This window comes from Oncorhynchus mykiss, chromosome 13, assembly GCF_013265735.2.
Source record: "Oncorhynchus mykiss isolate Arlee chromosome 13, USDA_OmykA_1.1, whole genome shotgun sequence".
NCBI classification, from domain to species: Eukaryota; Metazoa; Chordata; class Actinopteri; order Salmoniformes; family Salmonidae; genus Oncorhynchus; species Oncorhynchus mykiss.
In genome coordinates this window covers 55,829,870-55,855,404 of record NC_048577.1, presented here as the reverse complement: position 1 = coordinate 55,855,404, position 25,535 = coordinate 55,829,870, and the positions used below count along the sequence as shown (strand labels likewise).

The 25,535-nt window shown below is 42.4% G+C and overlaps 2 protein-coding genes across 5 annotated transcripts in view; both read right to left on the bottom strand.

The window, feature by feature from the left end:
* LOC110538766 (extracellular serine/threonine protein kinase FAM20C) overlaps positions 1-21,294 on the bottom strand; it is an 81,794-nt gene extending 60,500 nt beyond the window's left edge. Inside the window, exons 1-3 of the mRNA XM_036941578.1 lie at positions 19,798-21,294; positions 18,115-18,296; positions 13,664-13,742 (exon numbers count right to left, since the gene is read on the bottom strand). Of these exons, the coding sequence (XP_036797473.1) occupies positions 13,664-13,742; positions 18,115-18,296; positions 19,798-20,357 (821 nt within the window). The 5' untranslated portion in view covers positions 20,358-21,294. The remainder of the gene's footprint in view (positions 1-13,663; positions 13,743-18,114; positions 18,297-19,797) is intronic.
* LOC110538788 (brain protein I3) overlaps positions 1-25,535 on the bottom strand; it is a 698,720-nt gene that overhangs the window by 268,180 nt on the left and 405,005 nt on the right. The window lies entirely within an intron of this gene.

Below are 25,535 nucleotides of genomic sequence, written 5' to 3'. Positions count from 1 at the left end.
CACAAGCAGGCATGCACACATACACAAGCAGGCATGCACACCTACACAAGCAGGCATGCACACATACACGAGCAGGCATGCACACATACACAAGCAGGCATGCACACATACACAAGCAGGCATGCACACATACACAAGCAGGCATGCACACATACACAAGAAGGCATGCACACATACACAAGCAGGCATGCACACATACACAAGTAGGCATGCACACATACACAAGCAGGCATACACACATACACAAGCAGGCATGCACACATACACAAGCAGGCATGCACACACACAACCCATGCAGGCTTTTTCATAGAGGTCAGAGAGAGAGAGAGAATTGTATTGTATTCATGCTAAAACAGAAAGCTTAAGTCGGTTTGAGAATGCAAAATTGTTATCAGTCCGTGTTCTGACTTCCCAGACAGTAACACAGAGGCCAGCAGGGATGAGGAGAGAGGAAAGATAAAATAAAAGGAGAGAGGGAGGTAGGAGGGCAGAGAAACCATTTCAGATGAGCAATCCTCGTCTCCATCAGATCAGCAGATTCAGAGTCAAATTAAAGAAGGCTTTAGCGAGACCCTGGACACTGTAGCTGCTTACCAATTGGCACCCTACTCCCTATATAGTGCACTACTTTTGACCAGGGCCCATATGGTTCTGATCAAAAGTAGTGCACTATGTAGGGAATAGGTTTCAATTTGGGACTCTCACCGCGAGCAGAATAACTGGGCCTGGCTCACTTCAGGCTGAGCTGTGGAACAGATGTCTTCCAAGCGTTACACAGGGCCGGTGCCATGGAGATTGTGTGTGTGTGGGTGTTTGTGTGTATTTGCATGTGCAGACGAGTGTGTGTACGTGTGTGTGTGTGTGTGTGTGTGTGTATGTGTGTGTGTGTGTTGGAAGGAATTTCACTGCCCTCTGCATCATCTGCAGCTTACCGCGTCAAACTCACTCATCGCATTGGATGAGTGATCTCCAACACATTGTCCAGGAAACCAGGAACAGAATAACAACTTTCCCAGCCAATGTGTTAAAAACAGAAACAGTCAACTCACATTAATTCTACCTCTTGGCTTCATCGTGGCAATAAATCTCTCTCTCTTTTGGTATTTTTCTCTGTTCTCTCTCTCTCCATCACTCTCCCTCTCTATCCCTTTCTCCCTCTCTCCCCTCTCTCTCTCCATCACTCTCCCTCTCTCTCTCCATCACTCTCCCTCTCTATCTCTTTTGGTCTCTCTCCGTCTCTCTTTCTCCCTCTCTCCCCTCTCTCTCACTGTCTCCCTCCATTTCTCTCTCTCCTCCCTCTCTCTATGTCTCCCTCCCATTCTATCTCTCCCCCCTATCTCCCCCTATCTCTCTGAGTAGTAAACAGAGGTGACACCTGTCACCAGTTGACATATGAGACAGTGAGAGCCTGTTATTGCTCATGACAGACTACATTATGAATCAACCGAGCTCTTCATTATCTCTAGGCAGGAATTGTGTGATTTCTAGAATTTCCAACTCAAATGTCTGGCAGTTTGCCTCTGTGCTTCCAGGCTTATTAATCTATGTTTGTCTACTTTATTCATAATTACATATTTATGTGGATCTCATCTATTCTCCAAGCCATGATCAGAAGCGCCAGGACTAACAAATTGATGCCTGATGCACATGGACACAGCATCATGATCAGCTCGCTTCCCTGGAGGAGAACAGGCACACTTGTCGGTGCGAGGGGACGGATCCTGATGTATACATTGAGTAAAAGTGACAAGTGAGGCCCAACTGTAACTAGCGTTACACGATCAGACGCTGAGGCTCAGGAACCTCTCCGTGCCAAGGGTTAGCTAGCGCTAACCTAGTAGCCGTAACTAACTGAGGATTAGGTTAATGCAAACCACTAACTGGTACTTAGGTACAGACCTGCCAAGGGTTTGCTAACGCTAACTGCTAACCGCTAACTGCTAATCAGGTGCAGAAAGTTGATCAATCTGAGCGTAAAACAAACTAATGTGGCATTTCACACCACATAGGACACATCAGTACAATCATAACCAGAAGTCAGATTGACCTAACCAATGTGCTGATTTCTTAGGATTTATAGATTGAGGGTTATTTCCTATAGTGTGAAATACTGCATGTGGTGCAGCTCCTCTAAAGTTCTGTTCAACATGTGTGTGTGTGTGTGTGTGTGTGTGCGTGCGTGCGTGCGTGTGTGTGTGTGTGCTGTATGAGCTGCAGCTGTGCAGACAGCTGTCGGTGGTAACTGGCTCCATCCGCTCTGACACGTCCGTGCAACCACACACATACACGTGCATGCGTGCACACACACCCCCCCCCCCCCCACACACACACACACACACCTCAATGCTCCTCCATTTCATGTGAACTATTGTCATTTTTATAGTCCTCCATTGGCCCTGTTAAATGAACCATGTCATCTCAGTTGACTTCCAGAGAAGAGGAAGAGAAAACAGAACGGGCTGCATTTCAACGCTCCATCCTCCCTCCTTCTTTTTGTCCTCTTTACATGGATAGAATAATGTTGGGCGTGAGACAGAGAGGACAGCTCTGTGTTAAGCTGGGGGTTTGAATACGGAAGAGGGAATTGTAGATTGTGTATGCTTTTATCCATGAAAGAGAGACATTTCCCCTCCACTTTTCCCACAGCGGATTGGGAGCAGTCGTGCACGTTTTAACATTTGGATTTAGCCATTTGGATCAAGCTCAATCTGTGGAGTTGGATTTACAATCCACTATTCAGAGGATGGGAGCACTGATCCCTGGCCTCTCTGACTTTCACTTTCAATCAATCCCCATTTCTCATGAACAACCCTGACAGAAAACCCCTAGAATTCACCACCTCAGTACGTAACAAGACAGTAATTTACTCCTTGCTGTGAGAGAGAGTGAAAGAGTGCCTGCATGTATGTATGTGTGTGTGAAATGTGCAATATGTATGATGCAACATGACCAAAATCCACTCAGAGGGTAAAATATTCCAGCCACACGAAACTACCAAGACGAAGATTGAACGTGACCGATATTCTGTAGTAAAATGTGCAGAGATCAATACGAAGAGTTATCAACTTGATGTAATCAATCTCATGTTATCAGGCCATAGGAATACAACCAGATGAATCTGTCTCTCTGTGGGCAGAGACTTTACGGGTGATGGATGGAATATCAAATTGGATTCTCTCTCTCTCTCTCTCTCTCTCTCGCTCTTTCTATCCGTCTCTCTCTCTCTCTCTCTCTCTCTCTCTCTCTCTCTCTCTCTCTCTCTCTCTCTCTCTCCTCTATGGTGAGTTGTAACGGGCAGAGTCAGAGATTGACAAAGCACAGACAGTGAGAACAAGAGAATGACAGAAAGAGAGAGAGAGGGGGGGTCCTATATGTATGAGCTTATGGTTGGAAAAGAACTATTAACAGCCTGAGCTGATGAAAACACAGCAGCCTTTTAGTGCAGGCAGTAAAGAGGCCACTGCCAAACACACATTGGGGTCCTCGCAGGGCTGAGAGATGAAGCCTTGTTATTTCTCATTGAGTTCATGTGGACTAGATATACTGTAAGCGAGTTCCTACCTCACCTCCCTCAGGCGCATACATCCATGGGCGCAGCGAGAAGGGACAAACACACATGGGTCCTATATATATACACGGGACACGTGCGTGAAAAGCCCCCCTGTGGACCGAGATTCTAGCCCGAAAGCCAAACACTTCTCTGCCTTTCCGTAACCAATAAATCAAATCAAAGAGTTGTTTATTCAGCACTCGGTGCGTCAACCATTTTGACCGAGCACCGAGCGGATATCTATTTGTGGAAGATCACAGAAGAAAAAGAAATGCAGGGATTGTTGTTTCCTCTATGAGGATGAGCTGCATTCTGTCATCGCATTTCTCTGCGCCAATGTTGTTCCCTTTCCTCCCTTTTGACAAATCCAATTAACTTGACATTACAGCGCCCGTATACCATGCCCAAATATGCAATGCCAGCTTCGGTTGGCGCAGGGTGGGTGCCCACTGCCCAGGATGGATGCCAGGCTCGGGGCAGGGCAGGGCAGGGCAGGGAGGCAGCATGGCAGATGGGCACCCTTGTGGATGGGCCCTGGCATAGTGCATCTGTTCTGCAGCAATAGATAGAGCGCTCGGACCTCCTCCACGGCTGGCACTGCCAGCTCACAGACGTGGGCAGTGCCAACTACTGCATCGCTCCTCTCTGCTTTCTGTCTATGCCACAATCACTGTTCTGTCTCTTCGTCTTCTCTGACCTCCCTTACATACCCTCACTCCATACCCCTTCAATCAACCCTTCTGCCCTTCTATGCTCTCAACCACTTCCCCTCTTCTTGCCAACTTACAGACCCAGGGCGGAGCCAACTGTCTGATCAGGCTTCAGCTCTGTTCCTGTCTCCTCTGGTCTACCTCTTTTTCCTATATGGTGTCCCTCCTTCTATCTGTCTCTGACCCCTTCTGCCCTGCCAGGCCTTACCCACCTCCCTCCTGCTGCTTCCTTCCCTCAGACATATCTCTCTCCTTCTCTCTCTCCTCCCCTGTATTATGTGAGCCAGGACTCTTCACAGTGAGACTGTGGGATAATGAAGCCCTTGACTGAACCACCCTGCAGGCCTACTTGTTGGCTCTCTACCAAGGGTGTGAGCATGAACTCCTCTTAGCCCCCTTGCTTGTCTCTCCCACCGTCACGCCTCTGGAAGACTCATTGAAAATCTTTTCTCGAGGCATCGGAAATCTGAACACAACAACATTCCTCTAAATGTGTCCTAGACCATCCTAGGCCTCACTGCTGAGATGGATTCAGTTGATATGTCAACAGGTTTTATGAACTCCGTTCCACTGAGCGGTGAGTTGCATTAGTTGTTGAGGTTCTCAACCCTTCGCCGCAAAATCTAAATCCATACACACACATATTTTAGCTCTCCTAACTTTTTTATGAGGCCCTACAAATGGAGCAGTGGGCGGTTTGGTTCTTGCGTGTCTGACCTCACTCCTACCTCACGCTGGTAGACACATTTACATCAAGCTCAAAGGAACTCAACATGGGAGCTGCTTTGATGCCTGGTGAACATCCAGATGCACAACTGGACAGGTGGCGGAGGACCAACACACAGCTCAGTAGCTAGCTAACACTCTGAAGATACACCACCCCGGGGTCCAGCTTAGACTCAAGGACACGTCAATGGAACCTATGAACAGGAGTATTTCCTGGGTCCGGTCATATGAACAGGGAAACTCAGGGCCCTAGTCGTAGCATGTAGTTATAGCATATAGCTTGTTAGTTAGAATTTGAATTCAAATGATCAGCCATTCATAATGCTGCAGTGGCATGATAGTGTTGCTGCCATGGCAAGCCTGCTCTAATTAAAGGAACACATCTGTAGCATACAGATGGGTTATAAAAGATAATTATAGCATATAACTAGAGCTCAGAGCTTTTCCTGAGAGCTCATACAGCAAAAACTGGCCCTGCCTATAAGATCAGTGATCAGCCCCCAACAAAACACACTCCAGACATTTTACATTATATCTAGCATAGACATAGCCAAAATAAAGGAAGAACTTGAGCAATTGAAGGATACGAAGTATATTGAAAGCAGGTGGTTCCACACAGGTGTGTTTCCTAAGTTAACTAAGCAATTACCATCCCATCATGCTTAGGGTCATATATAAAAATGCCCATTATTCTGGCTACCCTGGCTAGAAGAAGAGATATCTGTGACTTGTGCTCCATGGCACCTCTTGTTCTAGGTGTGTGTCACCCACTGTTTCCATTGCTCTGCCCATCAATCAACTGCATCTGCACTCAGAGATGGCCATATAAAACGCTGTGTGTGTAGGGGAAGCAATGTGGGGGTTGTGGAGGAGTGTGTGTGTGTGTGTGTGTGTGTGTGTGTGTGTGTGTGTGTGTGTGTGTGTGTGTGTGTGTGTGTGTGTGTCTCAGTTACCAGATCTCAACAAAAATGAACACTTATGGGAGATTCTGGAGCATGTTTTACCATCATCAACAAATGCAAGTATTGAAGCTGTGCTGGCTCGTGGTCGTGGTGGCCCAACGCCCTATTAATAAGACACTTTATGTTGGTGCTTCCTTTACTTTGGGCAGTTACCAGAACATTCTACATTCTTACTCCGTCTTTCAGTATCATCAGTAACCATCTGTCCTGTGAGGAACTTTAAACTGTACATGTTGCACCACAGACACCCATCATTCCACTCAAGTTCATCCCTCAGGTTAATAAGAAGTCTGGTGCAATCTCAGACGTGTCATTAGGAGATTTCAGGTTAATAACATATCATTAAATGCAAGATAACTGAAAACTATGTCTCATCTCATAGCTAGACTAAAGACTATGTATCTGATGAAAAAAGTCCAATAGTATCTGATGAAACAAGAGATGTTACTGTGGTGTGATACTCAAGTGTGTTTTTCTACATGTGCTGCTATGGTCAATGACTATCATCATTCAATATACTGTATTTCAAACACCCCACTGACTATCATCATTCAATATACTGTATTTCAAACACCCCACTGACTATCATCATTCAATATACTGTATTTCAAACACCCCACTGACTATCATCATTCAATATACTGTATTTCAAACACCCCACTGACTATCATCATTCAATATACTGTATTTCAAACACCACACTGACTATCATCATTCAATATACTGTATTTCAAACACCCCACTGACTATCATCATTCAATATACTGTATTTCAAACACCCCACTGACTATCATCATACAATATACTGTATTTCAAACACCCCACTGACTATCATCATTCAATATACTGTATTTCAAACACCCCGATGACTATCATCATTCAATATACTGTATTTCAAACACCCCACTGACTATCATCATTCAATATACTGTATTTCAAACACCCCACTGACTATCATCATTCAATATACTGTATTTCAAACACCCCACTGACTATCATCATTCAATATACTGTATTTCAAACACCCCACTGACTATCATCATTCAATATACTGTATTTCAAACACCCCACTGACTATCATCATTCAATATACTGTATTTCAAACACTCCACTGACTATCATCATTCAATATACTGTATTTCAAACACCCCACTGACTATCATCATTGAATATACTGTATTTCAAACACCCCACTGACTATCATCATTCAATATACTGTATTTCAAACACCCCACTGACTATCATCATTCAATATACTGTATTTCAAACACCCCACTGACTATCATCATTCAATATACTGTATTTCAAACACCCCACTGACTATCATCATTCAATATACTGTATTTCAAACACCCCGATGACTATCATCATTCAATATACTGTATTTCAAACACCCCGATGACTATCATCATTCAATATACTGTATTTCAAACACCCCACTGACTATCATCATTCAATATACTGTATTTCAAACACCACACTGACTATCATCATTCAATATACTGTATTTCAAACACCCCACTGACTATCATCATTCAATATACTGTATTTCAAACACCCCACTGACTATCATCATTCAATATACTGTATTTCAAACACCCCACTGACTATCATCATTCAATATACTGTATTTCAAACACCCCACTGACTATCATCATTCAATATACTGTATTTCAAACACCCCACTGACTATCATCATTCAATATACTGTATTTCAAACACCCCACTGACTATCATCATTCAATATACTGTATTTCAAACACCCCACTGACTATCATCATTCAATATACTGTATTTCAAACACCCCCATGACTATCATCATTCAATATACTGTATTTCAAACACCCCACTGACTATCATCATTCAATATACTGTATTTCAAACACCCCACTGACTATCATCATTCAATATACTGTATTTCAAACACCCCGATGACTATCATCATTCAATATACTGTATTTCAAACACCCCACTGACTATCATCATTCAATATACTGTATTTCAAACACCCCACTGACTATCATCATTCAATATACTGTATTTCAAACACCCCACTGACTATCATCATTCAATATACTGTATTTCAAACACCCCACTGACTATCATCATTGGATATACTGTATTTCAAACACCCCACTGACTATCATCATTCAATATACTGTATTTCAAACACCCCACTGACTATCATCATTCAATATACTGTATTTCAAACACCCCACTGACTATCATCATTGAATATACTGTATTTCAAACACCCCACTGACTATCATCATTCAATATACTGTATTTCAAACACCCCGATGACTATCATCATTCAATATACTGTATTTCAAACACTCCACTGACTATCATCATTCAATATACTGTATTTCAAACACCCCACTGACTATCATCATTCAATATACTGTATTTCAAACACCCCACTGACTATCATCATTCAATATACTGTATTTCAAACACCCCACTGACTATCATCATTCGATATACTGTATTTCAAACACCCCACTGACTATCATCATTCAATATACTGTATTTCAAACACCCCGATGACTATCATCATTCAATATACTGTATTTCAAACACCCCACTGACTATCATCATTCAATATACTGTATTTCAAACACCCCGATGACTATCATCATTCAATATACTGTATTTCAAACACCCCACTGACTATCATCATTCAATATACTGTATTTCAAACACCCCACTGACTATCATCATTCAATATACTGTATTTCAAACACCCCACTGACTATCATCATTCAATATACTGTATTTCAAACACCCCACTGACTATCATCATTCAATATACTGTATTTCAAACACTCCACTGACTATCATCATTCAATATACTGTATTTCAAACACCCCACTGACTATCATCATTGAATATACTGTATTTCAAACACCCCACTGACTATCATCATTCAATATACTGTATTTCAAACACCCCACTGACTATCATCATTCAATATACTGTATTTCAAACACCCCACTGACTATCATCATTCAATATACTGTATTTCAAACACCCCACTGACTATCATCATTCAATATACTGTATTTCAAACACCCCACTGACTATCATCATTCAATATACTGTATTTCAAACACCCCACTGACTATCATCATTCAATATACTGTATTTCAAACACCCCACTGACTATCATCATTCAATATACTGTATTTCAAACACCCCACTGACTATCATCATTCAATATACTGTATTTCAAACACCCCACTGACTATCATCATTCAATATACTGTATTTCAAACACCCCACTGACTATCATCATTCAATATACTGTATTTCAAACACCCCACTGACTATCATCATTCAATATACTGTATTTCAAACACCCCACTGACTATCATCATTCAATATACTGTATTTCAAACACCCCACTGACTATCATCATTCAATATACTGTATTTCAAACACCCCACTGACTATCATCATTCAATATACTGTATTTCAAACACCCCACTGACTATCATCATTCAATATACTGTATTTCAAACACCCCACTGACTATCATCATTCAATATACTGTATTTCAAACACCCCACTGACTATCATCATTCAATATACTGTATTTCAAACACCCCACTGACTATCATCATTCAATATACTGTATTTCAAACACCCCACTGACTATCATCATTCAATATACTGTATTTCAAACACCCCACTGACTATCATCATTCAATATACTGTATTTCAAACACCCCACTGACTATTATCATTCAATATACTGTATTTCAAACACCCCACTGACTATCATCATTCAATATACTGTATTTCAAACACCACACTGACTATCATCATTCAATATACTGTATTTCACACACCACACTGACTATCATCATTCAATATACTGTATTTCAAACACCCCACTGACTATCATCATTCAATATACTGTATTTCAAACACCCCACTGACTATCATCATTCAATATACTGTATTTCAAACACCCCACTGACTATCATCATTCAATATACTGTATTTCAAACACCCCGATGACTATCATCATTCAATATACTGTATTTCAAACACCCCACTGACTATCATCATTCAATATACTGTATTTCAAACACCCCACTGACTATCATCATTCAATATACTGTATTTCAAACACCCCACTGACTATCATCATTCAATATACTGTATTTCAAACACCCCGATGACTATCATCATTCAATATACTGTATTTCAAACACCCCACTGACTATCATCATTCAATATACTGTATTTCAAACACCCCGATGACTATCATCATTCAATATACTGTATTTCAAACACCCCACTGACTATCATCATTCAATATACTGTATTTCAAACACCCCACTGACTATTATCATTCAATATACTGTATTTCAAACACCCCACTGACTATTATCATTCAATATACTGTATTTCAAACACCCCACTGACTATCATCATTCAATATACTGTATTTCAAACACCCCACTGACTATCATCATTCAATATACTGTATTTCAAACACCCCACTGACTATCATCATTCAATATACTGTATTTCAAACACCCCAAGTGCAGCTGGCTTTCTACTATTTCACATCATTTTCTCACATGCAAGAAACACCCTGGATTGGTTGACTTGGTGCATGATGCTAACCTGCCAATCTAATCATAGGTTGCCCAAAGCCAGCCAAGCAAGTCTAGCTCAAAGCTAGCCCATAATCAGCCTAATGACAGCCCAAAGCTAACCCAAAGCTAACCCATAGTTCACCCTTAAGCTAACGCAAAGCTATCCCAAAACTAACCAGCCCAAATTAGCTCTATGCTCGGCTGGACTTGCTGAATGATATGAGGAGACATGATACGAGGAGACAGCCAGGGCAGTAACTCTGCATGTTAACAGTGTGAACATTGACACGTGCTGAGGCACAACGGCCAGTCAACACACACACACACACACACACACACACACACACACACACACACACACACACACACACACACACACACACACACACACAGCATCAGCGAGACAGCCTCAGTCTGTCCTGCCTCCCCAGCTGTCTGTGGGGCTCAGGGACATCACAGAATCATACATATTTCTGCAAACACTATTGGAACCTCTGACAGATGAATTCTAAACATTGTCTCGTCTAGAGGCATTCAGAAATAGGAACTAAACACAGAGGGAAAAGCCTGAGTTGTGAATTGGCTTAATTTTAATGTGGGTAAGTGGACTTTGAGTACGCTAGCTCACTTTGTTACAAAATACCACATAATCTTAAACCATAGCCTTTGTTGTAGTCTTTATTTTTATTTATTCAACATCAAAGTAAACATTGGAGTTTAGCTAACAGAAAAGTGTGATACCTTATTAAACCTCTATGGGTCACCACCACATCGCACCTGCAATGAAGAAGAGGCAGCTCGCTTGCTCTCTCTCGCTCGCTCTCTCTCTCTATCGCCACACTGTGGTTCAATTCAGTCGGAAACGCCAGCATCCAATGTGTCAAAGTGGGCTCTTGAGCAATTACTGTTTGATCACAGGCAAGTTAGCCAAGACACACACACACACACACACACACACACACACACACACACACAGTCTGTTTTAACGGTGGGGGAATTCACTGGGCATAATAACTCAGCTGGATGGTTTTTATGTGCCGTGCTTATGTTGGCAAAATGTCTCCCCCAAGAGCTTGGTGTGACGGCTCTGGGTTATCTTTTTAATTAACACGTAAGCCTGTTGATGTTAATTCATTAATTCATTGAAAACAGACTGATCATTCCCCACTAGAACAGATCAGACAGAAAATGAATGATGGATCCTAACCAGTCATGAGCGCAGCAGTTGAAATGTCTAGCATTTATTCTGGTTGTTTTTCCCTGAAATAAAATGTTTGGTTTTTAGGTAGCACTTTGTTCATTCCTTTAGTTGATCAAGCACATCAGGGAGTTTGATATAGGATTTGGTGTTAAAAGAGTAAAGTAGAGTAAAAGAAGCAAAGTAAATGGCGGCCTGTCTTAGCATAAATAGGGTATAAAAATGACATAAATAGGATATAAATAGGGCATAAATAGGATATAATTAGGGCATAAATAGAATTAAATTGGACATAAATGGGACATAAATAGGACAAAATATGGCATAACTAAGACATAATAGAGCATAAATAGGACATAAATAGTATTATATTGGACATAGGTAGGGCATCATTAGGACATAAATAGTATTATATTGGACATAGGTAGGGCATCATTAGGACATAAACAGTATTATATTGGCCATAGGTAGGGCATCATTAGGACATAAATAGTATTATATTGGCCATAGGTAGGGCATCATTAGGACATAAATAGTATTATATTGGACATAGGTAGGGCATCATTAGGACATAAATAGGACATAAATAGTATTATATTGGACATAGGTAGGGCATCATTAGGACATAAATAGTATTATATTGGACATAGGTAGGGCATCATTAGGACATAAATAGTATTATATTGGCCATAGGTAGGGCATCATTAGGACATAAATAGTATTATATTGGCCATAGGTAGGGCATCATTAGGACATAAATAGGACATAAATAGTATTATATTGGACATAGGTAGGGCATCATTAGGACATAAATAGTATTATATTGGCCATAGGTAGGGCATCATTAGGACATAAATAGGACATAAATAGTATTATATTGGACATAGGTAGGGCATCATTAGGACATAAATAGTATTATATTGGACATAGGTAGGGCATCATTAGGACATAAATCGTATTATATTGGACATAGGTAGGGCATCATTAGGACATAAATAGTATTATATTGGACATAGGTAGGACATAAATAGGACATAAATAGTATTATATTGGACATAGGTAGGGCATCATTAGGACATAAATAGTATTATATTGGACATAGGTAGGGCATCATTAGGACATAAATAGTATTATATTGGACATAGGTAGGGCATCATTAGGACATAAATAGGACATAAATAGTATTATATTGGACATAGGTAGGGCATCATTAGGACATATATAGGACATAAATAGTATTATATTGGACATAGGTAGGGCATCATTAGGACATAAATAGTATTATATTGGACATAGGTAGGGCATCATTAGGACATATATAGGACATAAATAGTATTATATTGGACATAGGTAGGGCATCATTAGGACATATATAGGACATAAATAGTATTATATTGGACATAGGTAGGGCATCATTAGGACATAAATAGTATTATATTGGACATAGGTAGGGCATCATTAGGACATAAATAGGCAAACGTGATATATTATGATGTCATTAACGTTCATAAATGGATGATTAGAAGGTCTTTTACTTTGTCAACATTTATTCAATCTGCCACAGACACTACAGACACTACGACGATACAGGTGCCACGGGCGCCGCAGACACCACAGACACTACAGACACTACGACGATACAGGTGCCACGGGCGCCGCAGACACCACATACACTACAGACGCTACATGTGCCACAGACACCACAGGCACCACAGACACCACAGATGCCGCATACGCTACAGATGCCACAGACACCGGCACCACAGACACCACCGGCACCACAGGCACCACAGTCATTACAGACATTACAGACACTACAGACACTACAGACACTACTTGAAGAGATGTCAGGTAGGTTATCCTTCATCCTTCTTGTACATTTTATACAAACGATTGGTACTTACTTCATGGGCTTGAACAGCGCCTGTCCGTAGTTATGGAAGGTCATGATGAGCTTCAGTTGAGTTCCTCCTGACTTCATGACTGTTTAGGGAAGAGACAAAGAGGTCAAATGTGAATTTACTGTATCATCTTGAGGTACAGAAACACACATCCACACAACCATACACGAGCACACACACGCAGGCACACACAAACGCAGGCACACACACACACACACCAATGGCCACCCTTCCCCCACCCCACTAGGAATGTGACAAATTGAAACATTTTCTTAACTATTAAACAGCCGGTTTTAAGAAAAAGTATAAAATTCCACATGAATTCACAATGCAGAATATGTTCCTATCGCGTATGAGCACTAGGGGGCAATGAAGTTCTATGTCCCGCAGTAGGCTGAATCTCACATTTAACACTTGGATTAGGCCCTTTATCGTGGCCACTTGCTGTTGTGTTCGATAGTGATAATTAGAGACTGAAGGTGTTTTGGCCAAAATGAGCATTGAGACGATGCGTACTCGATTTCCCAACTGACACTTATCAATATTCCAGAAATATGAATCAATTTGCAATCATTGTCTTCCACGACCTGTCCAGTAGCAGTGTGTAGGTAAAATTACTGGGGAACCCAAGCCACCCCCCAAAGTGCTATATTACAACCTGTCCAGTAGCAGTGTGTAGGTAAAATTACTGGGGAACCCAAGCCACCCCCCAAAGTGCTATATTACAACCTGTCCAGTAGCAGTGTGTAGGTAAAATCACTGGGGAACCCAAGCCCCCCCCCCCCCCAAAGAGCTATATTCCAACCTGTCCAGTAGCAGTGTGTAGGTAAAATTACTGGGGAACCCAAGCCACCCCCCAAAGAGCTATATTACAACCTGTCCAGTAGCAGTGTGTAGGTAAAATCACTGGGGAACCCAAGCCCCCCCCCCCCCCCCCCAAAGAGCTATATTCCAACCTGTCCAGTAGCAGTGTGTAGGTAAAATTACTGGGGAACCCAAGCCACCCCCCAAAGAGCTATATTACAACCTGTCCAGTAGCAGTGTGTAGGTAAAATCACTGGGGAACCCAAGCCCCCCCCCCCCCCCCAAAGAGCTATATTACAACCTGTCCAGTAGCAGTGTGTAGGTAAAATCACTGGGGAAGCCAAGCCCCCCACCCAAAGAGCTATATTACAACCTGTCTGTTGTGATAATTGTGTTGTTTGGTCCATATGCCTTGGCACTGTGATATACAGGCCTAAAGGCCGAGACAATAACAAGACACAGTGGCAGAATAAATTCAACCAAACCTTTCTTTCATCACAAAACCGGATAACATCCTCTGTCCAGTGAAGTCCACAAAGCATATTCCATGTACAGTAACAGATAGTTACATGACCCACAGCATGGTCAAGAAAGTTCATGTTTCTGACATTTTCGGACCACTAAACAACTATTGATTTAGAACCACAGAGAGTTACTGTAAGTCACAAAGAAAACAGAAACTCCACTATTCCAGCACCATTTACACTTCAACATGTCAACATCATCAAATCACCTATGCTTAGTCTAATACAGTGACAACTAAAAGATACCAAAAACGATTTAATCCAATCAACGTAAGCTTAATATGATGCGGCTGTTCATGGTTCTGACTTCTATATGCGCGAGCGTGTGTGTGTGTGTGTGCGCGTTCGTGCAAGCAGAAAAACCCTACTTTTAGAGAAACGTCAATGCCATCCTCTCTTTGATGTTGACGAAACCTGTCTGTGTGTTTTCTTCACATTGACGTACCTAATACAAACGATTGGTAACACTTAGTGAATACCCTCTTCACCCTCTTCATAATGCATTATAAGCATTGTGAAGTGTTGTAAATGCACTTACAGTAATATGTGTCTTCATAGGAGGTCTTACCAAACTATTGCCTTCAGCTCTTTTCAGTGATCATATTCCAGTGATGTACAAATACATTATTATACAGGAAACAGTAGCTACTACACTTCAGCTGAATCCATGCATGGATCTCCTCCTTAATTGCAAAGAGAAGACTCAATAACCCTGTTAGAGGTGGACCAGGTTAGGCTGTACAGTAACTAGGAAACTCCAGACTACCCAGGAGGCTAGAAGTTGTCCAACTCCAAAACTCTCTCCGCCCGTGTAAAAGAACAGTACAATTACCTACGCCCATCTTTCCCTTCAGATCTGGCCGTAGCGCCGTCGCTCCGTTTCACGCGGAGGGAGTGGGCCAGGCTAAATCAGACACGCTCCAGACTCTGCCTGATTATCTGTCTAACAAAAGGCCTGAGAGGGGCTGTCTAAATGGCTTGTGTTTCTGTCATAATGGACAGGCTTTCAGGGGATTTGTCCATATATTACAGAGCATTAACTTGAGCATATTACACAACCCTGCAGCTCTGCCTAACCACAATGTAAACAAGCCCTGCAGTCTCCTCTTTCACTCTTTCTTTCTCCTTTGCTCTCACACTCACTTTATTTATATTTCTCTGTCTTTCTCTCTCAATCTCTCTTTATTTCTCTGTATTTCTCACTTAAACTCTGTCTTTCTTAAACTCTCTCTCTCCCAGCTAGGTCTCTCTCTCTTACTATTTCTCTCTTTTGTTATAGGGCAAGATGTATTAGATTTTCCGGTTGCTGGGTCATATTGATAGTGCTATCAGATAATCTAACATTAATCCTTTAGTTGTCTAAACACTTTGCCACCGTGACCTACCTCTATATAAAGCTTTCGAAAACTGCTTGTGACCCGCCCCCACAAACAAAACCATTGTGTGTAACTAGGACACTGATAATAAGCCGCGACCCGCGATCCAAAAGGAACTGGATGAGATGCACCAGCTGGGGAGCGCTGATCTAATCGACAAAACTCAAAAAGGTCATCCCTGATGAAACATTCAAATGAGATTCATGGTTCAAGTGGATTGAAACTAGGCCAGTGTTAGCATAGAGTAGCCTACAGTGTGAGTCACGGCCACCTGTAGTAGAAGCACTGCTATGCATTCCACAACGGTTATGATGGCCATCCATAGTGCTCTCTCTATCTGAGCATCCCTGAATTCATAAATGACAATGTATTTTTTTTTTTACAAAAGCTCCCTCTCGGTGGAACACTTCTGTATCATATTGATGAATGCGTTCTCTCTCTCTTTCTCTCTCTCTCTCTCTCTCTCTCTCCCTCTCTCTCAAACACACACACAGGCGTACACACGCACACACACACGCATGGTCACACACACACACGCACGCACGCACGCACACACACACACACGCACACACACACCTGGGCCTCTGTAGATGTATGAGTTATGAGATGTTCTGCACACTGAGAAAAAGGTCATATCTTTACAGAGAGACAGGCTCAACCAAACATTATCAGCAGGAAAAATGCTGAAGTGGAAACTTTCCTCAATATCTGCACCCTGTGTTGTCTGTGTGGAGGTACAGTATGCACACACACACACACACACACACACACACACACACACACACACACACACACACACTCACACACACACACACACACACACACACACACTCCTCCACAACCCCCACATTGCTTCCCCTACACACACAGCGTTTTATATGGCCATCTCTGAGTGCAGATGCAGTTGATTGATGGGCAGAGCAGTGGAAACAGTGGGTGACACACACCTAGAACAAGAGGTGCCATGGAGCACGAGTGATTACATCCTGTCCAGGAGTGATTGAGGAACTAATATCAATGCTGGAGGGAACTTTAATGGCGTGGTGCAGCGGTTCTTATTTTAGCCCTCGTCTTTGCATGCACACAAACATCAGCATAGACACGAGACTGTGTACGTATGTATCCCTCGCATGCAGGCACACACACACACCCACACAGCCACCCCGAGCCCCTTACACACACACAGGTTTATGATATGGCAGACCTCAGACTGGTAAGTGTACTTCATTGCAGCTGTAGCTCTCCAGTGGGAACAGTAGCAGTCACAGAGGTGGACACATTAAGCCTGCGACAGCCACATAATGTCACCTAAACACTCGGTATGATTGCTTTGAGGTCTGAAAGATTATTTTCCATAACCAAACTGTTTGACACAGAAGGATTGATGGTTTTTCATCTATTTTTCACTTCCTCTGAATGTATTTGCTATCTGTAACAAGGGCCTCAGGTAAAAATGAAGGGGGATTTAATTGAAACTCAGCATTGGGACAAAAGCACCGGATGTTGATTAAATGTGGCTTTCTATATAATGCCTTTACTTAAGTGTCTATGTGTGTATCATAGTTTTTTTTTTCCCTCCCTCCCTCCCTCCCTCGCTCCCTCCCTCCCTCCCTCCCTCCCTCCCTCCCTCCCTCCCTCCCTCCCTCCCTCCCTCCCTCCCTCCCTCCCTCCCTCCCTCCCTCCATCCACAACAGTCTCACAGAGATGCACTGCACAGTATTCTTGGTATTCTAGTTCATCCCAGACTCACCCACACTGGTGATCCTCTGGGTGACCAGATCCTTGAGCAGGGAGTCCAGGACAGGGTTGTGTCTGGAGTAGAGTTCGTAGCGGTTGATACCGATGTGGAAGCGAAGCCAGTTGGGGTAGGACTCGGCTGTCACCTCCCCTGTAGGGGGGTACTCCTCCTCTTCCACGTTAGCTTCATTGTGCCTAGTGGATGGAGAACAGAAGCGAGGGATGAGTTGTAGGAAAGGAGAAGAGGAGAGGAGCTCAACTGTCAATGCATTGTCTAATTCACTGCTACAGGTTTGGTAACAAAGATGACTGCTACAGCAGAGGAGGCTAGTGGGAGAAGCTATAGGAGGTTGGGCTCATTGTAATGGCTGGAATGGAATAAATGGAATGGTACCACATCAGACACATGGTAACAACGTGTTGGACTCCGTTCCATTGATTCCATTCCAGACATTACAATGATCCTGTCCTCCTACACTGTAGCTCCTCCCACCAGCCTCAGGTGTGTTCATAAGCCTCACAGTATTCTCCTGCATTAATGGGTGTGTTACAGGGTCTGCTTTGGGATTGGATGGATTTCAGATTTTTATGATGGTATCCAGGTTATCAAAAAGTTTCCTTAGAAATGTAATTAAGTCTAATCAAATGACATGAATTAAATCAAATATCACACCGGCCGTCAAAGTAGAGTCCTACATGCAATATCAAGGAAGCTGCCGCTTAATGAAGGTGTAAAATAGTGCTGTGATAAACAACACTATTTTGCTAAGCAAACCTCAAGCCAATGTTTATGATGTAACCACCATATATGGCAATCACATCATCATAAAATAAATTGGAGAGACTCACCATTGAAATTCAATCAATATGTTGTTTACACATGATTGAACATAAACAGCATCGTTATTGAAGTCATACATTGGCTACAGTCAAATCAAATAACCTAACATCTATGCCTACAGTGTTGGTTGAATACAGGACACATATCTGTGGCCAAACTCTCTTTTCTTAATTAAGTTGTTACATTGTAATAACACAATAAGTATGAAAATAGTATTCCTACCCCCACATGCTTAGGAGATCATTAGATATTAGAGTAAACCACGGCAGAATAAAATAGGTAAGTAGCCTACAGGTGCAGAGGGCAGAGGGGTGCTCAGAAGACCACCACAGTTCAGATCAAAAGAAAGGATGGATAGATAGTTTATTCACTACACAACGGTAGAGGTGGAGAGGAAGAGTTGAATAGAGAGATTGGATTGTCTTCCAGTTAACGATCTCCCCATAGAATGGAGAGAGTGTGAGGAGAAATTATGATAGATAGATGGATGGAGAGAGATAGCAGTAGAGAATAAAGAATGGGTTTACATGCATGACTACCACTTTGCAGTAGGTGCAATGAATAGTGTATGGACAATAAGTCATGTATATATAGTCATGTAGCCTTTAAGCTACGGGGTGTAGTGGATAGCAAGCAGAGATACACTGACTGATGTTCAGTTCAAGTATCTGGACAAGTGGACCATTAGTTATTAATATCACTTTTGTATTAATTTAATTAAAACAGTGAAAGCCAGGGAGGAAGTCAATTTAAGTAACGGTTGCTTGAGGATAATAATCAATTTATGGCACTATACACCTGTCACCTTGATTTCTTATAAGGTGATACGCCTGATTCATTTGATCCCCAGCTTACCATTCTTGATTCCCCGCTGCTTTCGGATATAACCTGATGTCAGTATTGACGTTGAACAAGGTGTCGTCGTCTGTGAGGGTCGGCAGGTCCGTCTTGTATAAAGGATGCTCGAACAGAGACGGCAGCCGGAAGATACCGGGCGCAGCAACGTTCTTACCCCGGCTGGCGTCTCTGATGAGCGGCTTCTGGTTATCCGCTGCCCCGTCGTACTGTTTCATTCGTTTGAAAGACTCCGCTCTCTCCCCAGCGGCAGGGATTTTTTCCAGGGAATGGGACGTGAGGTTTGAGCTCGGCTCGTTGCTAAAATCTTGCAGGATTCTCAGCGTGTGTTTGTTAGGCCAGCCCGGTTCCGCCACCGACCTAGCGCGTTGCTTCCCCCAGCTCCCGGCCTCCTCGCTCGGGTTGTGAGTGCACTGGCAGCCACCGTTGCCGGTTTCCGGTCCCGCCGCTCGCTTCTCTAGTTTTGGGAGCAAGTCTATCATAATGTGCATGGTGCACGCCACCAAAAACACCATGAGTATCAAAACTCGAAATTTACGAAACAGTATCATCTTGATCATTTTGTACAGGATTCACTTCTAAGTAGTTGTTGTTATATCACTAAACCATAAAAGCAGCGCACAACACCGATATATATAAAAAAGTATAGTACATGTGAAATATGGAGCAAAAACCCAATGTAGATAATTTAGATATTTTTTCTGGTCATTCCAAACATAATCCGTGTTATATCAGAAACTCCATGTTTACGCACAGAGCGCTGGTCTTTTAGAAAAGACTGAATTATTCATATTCAACCAGATGGACATGCCGACTCATTGCGGAGAGCAGGCACCTTAAAGCAAATAGGTCTGTGGCTATTCTGAATACGGCACAAAACAATATCTAATCGTAATAGCAGTGAACAGTTTAGGGAATTTTAAACGTGTTTTAGCACAATTGCGTTGCGAAAGCACTGTTCCATCCTCAGAACATGCAATGCTGAGCATAAAAACGTGTCAATGCTGTCCAATCGTCATTTTTGTTAAAAGTCCGAGGGACAGTCTTTATTCAATTTCAGATTAAAAAATGTAGCCACCGTCCTTGTAGGAAATAGCAACAGGCACAAAAAAATGCGTTAAAGAAAAGCAACGCAAAAAAATCGACGAGATTTAAAAAAAAACATGTGATGCTTTGTCAGCTGAAGATACCTGGATGCAAGCCTAGGCCAGATCCTGTCAAAAATATAAATCTCCCGTCTCCGTCTTTCCGTTCAAGGAACAGCAGAGCCAGTAGGCTACACCGCTTGGCAGGTGCAGAGATTTTCGCTTCCACTTGTCCCGTGGCTGTTATACTTCTCATTCGAACTAGTATCGTGCTCTTACTGGGTGGGTGTGTTAAATATTATGATCAAACCCGTCTGAGCCCAGCCTCGCCGGCGTCATAGGGAAGAGATTGGCTGCGTCTACATGCAAACAGCGATAGTGACATAAAAAGAGAGAGAGCTTCAGAAAGCGTGTTGGAACGATATACTGTAAACCTGGCTGCAACTCTCCATAGCGCAAGAAGAGGGCGTCTTCTATTTCTAATCGCAATACTGCTATGTACCACTGTGCAGTCGACCAGACCCTGCGCCAGGATAAAGGGGGAAGTTGAAATCGGTGAAGGGGCACACTTTTGGGGTGTTCTTGCATTTGAATCATATTAAATTCGGCTTATTTCACGCTATACCACAATACACATAAAATTCAAATGTCGAGGATCCGAGATCATTGATTGAGTGCTTTTGAAGTGACAGGCTACATATTTCTCTCCAACCTCTCTCCGCTGCGCTGTATCAGTACAATGGAAAGCGCCCTGCACACTAAAGCAAGGCCGTTTTGGTAATGAATAGGCTGCAAGATAGATAGGGTAAATCACCTATGACAAACAGCTTATGTGAATGCAGCCATACATACAGCTGTTTTACCAAAATTCAAACAAAAATACTGCAATACAAACGAGTGAAGGAAAACAGAACAACAGTACCAAGTAAGCCTAGTAAACAAAATATCAGATAAATAAAGGAATGACACAATCTACACTGAACAAATATATAAACACAACATGTAAACTGTTGGTCCCATGTTTCATGAGCTGAAATAAAAGTTTCATACACACAATAAGCGTATTTCTCTCATATTTTGTTCACAAATGTGTTTATATACCTGTTAGTGAGCATTTCTTCTTTGCCAAGATAAACAATCCGCCTGACAGGTGTGGCATGTCAAGAAGCTGATTAAAGAGCATGATCATTACACAGGTGCACCTTGTGCTGTGGAAAATAAAAGGCCATTCTAAAATGTGCAGTTTTGTCACACAACACAATGCCACAGATGTTGAATGTTTTGAGGGAGCGTGCAATTGGCATGCTGACTGCAGGAATGTCAACCAGAGCTGTTGGTAGATAATTGAATGTTAACTTCTCAAACATAAGCCGCCTCCAACGTCATTTTAGAGAATTTGGCAGGAAGTCCAACTGGCCTCATAACCTCAGACCATGTGTATGGAGTTGTGTGGGCGAGTGAGTTGCTGATGTCAACATTGTGAACAGAGTGCCCCATGGTGGCGGTGGGGTTATGGTATGGGCAGGCATAAACTACGGACAACGAACACAATTGCATTTTTATCGATTGGCAATTTGAATGCACAAAAATACTGTGATGAGATCCAGAGGCCCATTGTGATGCCCATTGTTTAAGGTATCTGTAACCAACAGACACATATCTGTGTTCTCAGTTATGTGAAATCCATAGATTAGGGCCTAATGATTTTTTTTTTAATTCACTGATTTCTTCATATTGTTGTTCAATATATATTTAGCCTAGTTACATTAGCAGTAAACAAAAGGCAAATGGAGATCCACATAACAAAAACAGAGCCTACAGGCTAGTGACATGTAGCCATGCACAGCTATCTTGCTAAACAAATAGGTGAATAGGCCCAAACATGGAAAACCAGGCTGCTCATGAGTAAAGCTACGTGTTTGATATGGCACAATAGACTTCTGTGGATTAAATTCAATCCATGTAATCAATTAAGCAATGCCAGCCTACCATAAACACGTATCCAACAGGTATAGTTTACAATCACAGAAACCAATAGGCACCAAGAAAACCATTATAGAATGTATCTATTTCTATGATGAAACACCAATATGTAGCTCTACACAGGGGCGTCATTTGGGTTCTTGCATTGGAATTATATTGAATTCTGCAGTAACTGAATATCCCAGACACCCTCTTCCTATGAACCCGTTGCTATTAAATTAACGTTTTTGGACAGAAAACCGGTGGCTAGGCCACTAGCGTAGGATTCCAGGCTAACTTGGGCTCCAAGATTATCAGGAACAGTAGGAGGCGGAGGGGGCTGTGGAGCCAGCATCCTGGCGGCACTTGTGGAAGGATGGGTGGGCTCTGCATGGGGAGCTAGATGGAGCTAGGCAGCATCATAGCTGCTGGGCTTGGCAGTGGCCTCTGTGGTTTGATGCCTTTGATTTGAAGGCCTATAAAATGTGCAGTTCGGAGCGGGATGATTGTTAGGCCCGATTATGTATTTTTGCGCATAAGCTTATTAGCTAGCCAATGTCGCCATGACATCACCTACATAAATGATCGTGGATTTCTATTGGAGAAGCAGTTTGAGCTTATCTTCATACTGTACTGTCTTTTGTGAAGCAGCTTCAACAGTAATCTTGACCCCGCCCTTATGAATCAAAATCAAATATTACAGGCAGAGGAGTATCACGTTATTCACTTACAGTAGCCTACCACAATTCAGAAGTGTTTTCCCCCACTTTTTAGGAAACCCAAAGAAGTCATATCAAACCATCCCAGTGGCTTTCCATAACCTATCCCCTACACACAGCCCCTCTGTCCATGGTGCTGGGGCAGCGGAGATACAGTTTTTGCGCCAACCTTTCATTCAATTATTTGAACTTTTTTGCTGTTTTTATGTAACGACATAAAACTAAAACTGAGGGGCTCAAGTTTCAAATGAGAGGGCTAAGTCCCCCTTTTCCCCCTCATGGAGCCGGGCCCACAGTCGACACTGATGCTCTGAAGCCTATAATATAGGAAACCTTGTGGACTTGGTCCATTAGACTACATCAACTGCAGGCCTAGACACCACTGGAGCATGCTGGTCCAACTTGGTGGATACACTTGACGTGCAGTTGCACATACCCATACGCCATGACATGAAGCTACATTCTTAGAGAGAAGGGTTCCGAAAGGCATCTTCAGCTGTCCCAACAGGAAAAACAACCCTTTTTGATTCCAGGTAGAACCCTCTTGGGTTCCTCTGTGGAAAGAGTTCTACCTGGAACCAAAAGAGTTCTACCTGGAACCAAAAGAGTTCTACCTGGAACCAAAAACAGTTCTTCAAAGAGTTCTCCTAACCTTTTAGGTTCAAGATAACTCCTTTTTTGGCAAGCCCATGTCCCCACTCCCCTCTGTGTCTGTGTGTCTGTATCTGTGTCTGTGTCTGTCTGTGTGTCTGTCTGTGTGTCTGTCTGCAGGGGTGCACTAGGACCAGAAATTAGCCCTAATATTTTTAATACATCATCCTATACACCATTATTAGCCAAATAAAGATCATTTTGTGAAAGAAAAACAAGTTAGATAGGCCCACTGGATTAAAATGGACCAGCTCACATGGCATTTGCCCAAAATGCCAGATGGCCAGTCTGCCCGTCTGCCCGTCTGCCCGTCTGTCCGTCTGTCCGTCTGTCTGTCTGTCTGTGATTAACTGTCTGAAGATGATGGGCTATGATAGGCACTATACCTAATCTCTGTACTTAACCTAAAGACTTCAATACTGGATCTCATTAATATAAGGATCTCATTAATGCATATGAATGTGTTGTGATGGCTGTTATGCATCAACAACTTGAATACCTCCTTCTGAAAGTGAATGATAACAATAACTATCTGTTGTGAGAAAATGAGACAAACATTTCATTACGACAGCAAAAAAAACATGCAATTATTACATGCTGCAACAAGAGCTAGCCTGGCACCTAAAGCGCTCGCATTTCCATCCCAAATGGCACCCTATTAGCTAGTGCACTACCTCCATAGGGCTCTGGTCAAAAGTAGTGCACTATGTAGGGAATAGAGTGCCATTTGGGATGCAAGCGGAGGAAGAGGATTAAATGAATAACCGCTTAAGTGCCTTGGAGTTTATTCAATCTGCCAATTATAGGCCTTTTGACTGGCTAAATATACAACACACTCCTCATGCAGAAAATCTATTTACCTCGTCATGTGCCACACAGGTTCAACCGTGTGGGATGCACAGCAATGTGGAGCAATAAACATGAACTATCTATGGGCGAGAATGTCTACCGCTTAAAACATTACTGTAAAATAAATAGAAATGATGGGGAATACATATGATGTGAAATGGAGGGGAGGGAGGGGTTTGTGTGTGTATGTGTGTGTGTGTGTGTGTGTGTGTGTGTGTGTGTGTGCACGTGTGTGCACGTGTGTGTGTGTACACTATGCTTCTGAAGGCACCACTAACTGGGACAGAATGGAAGAGTTTCACTTGGCTTCTGTCTCTTGTCCCAGAGGCATTTGTGTTCAAGTTCATGCCCCTGCCAGATTTGCACATCTAAATAAATAAAATAGGATCTTAAAGCTAACAAGTAAACAAATTGTTCTCCCCAAAGGCGAGCCTGCTGTCCCAATTCATCTTGTGTTTCCAGACAAAACAAT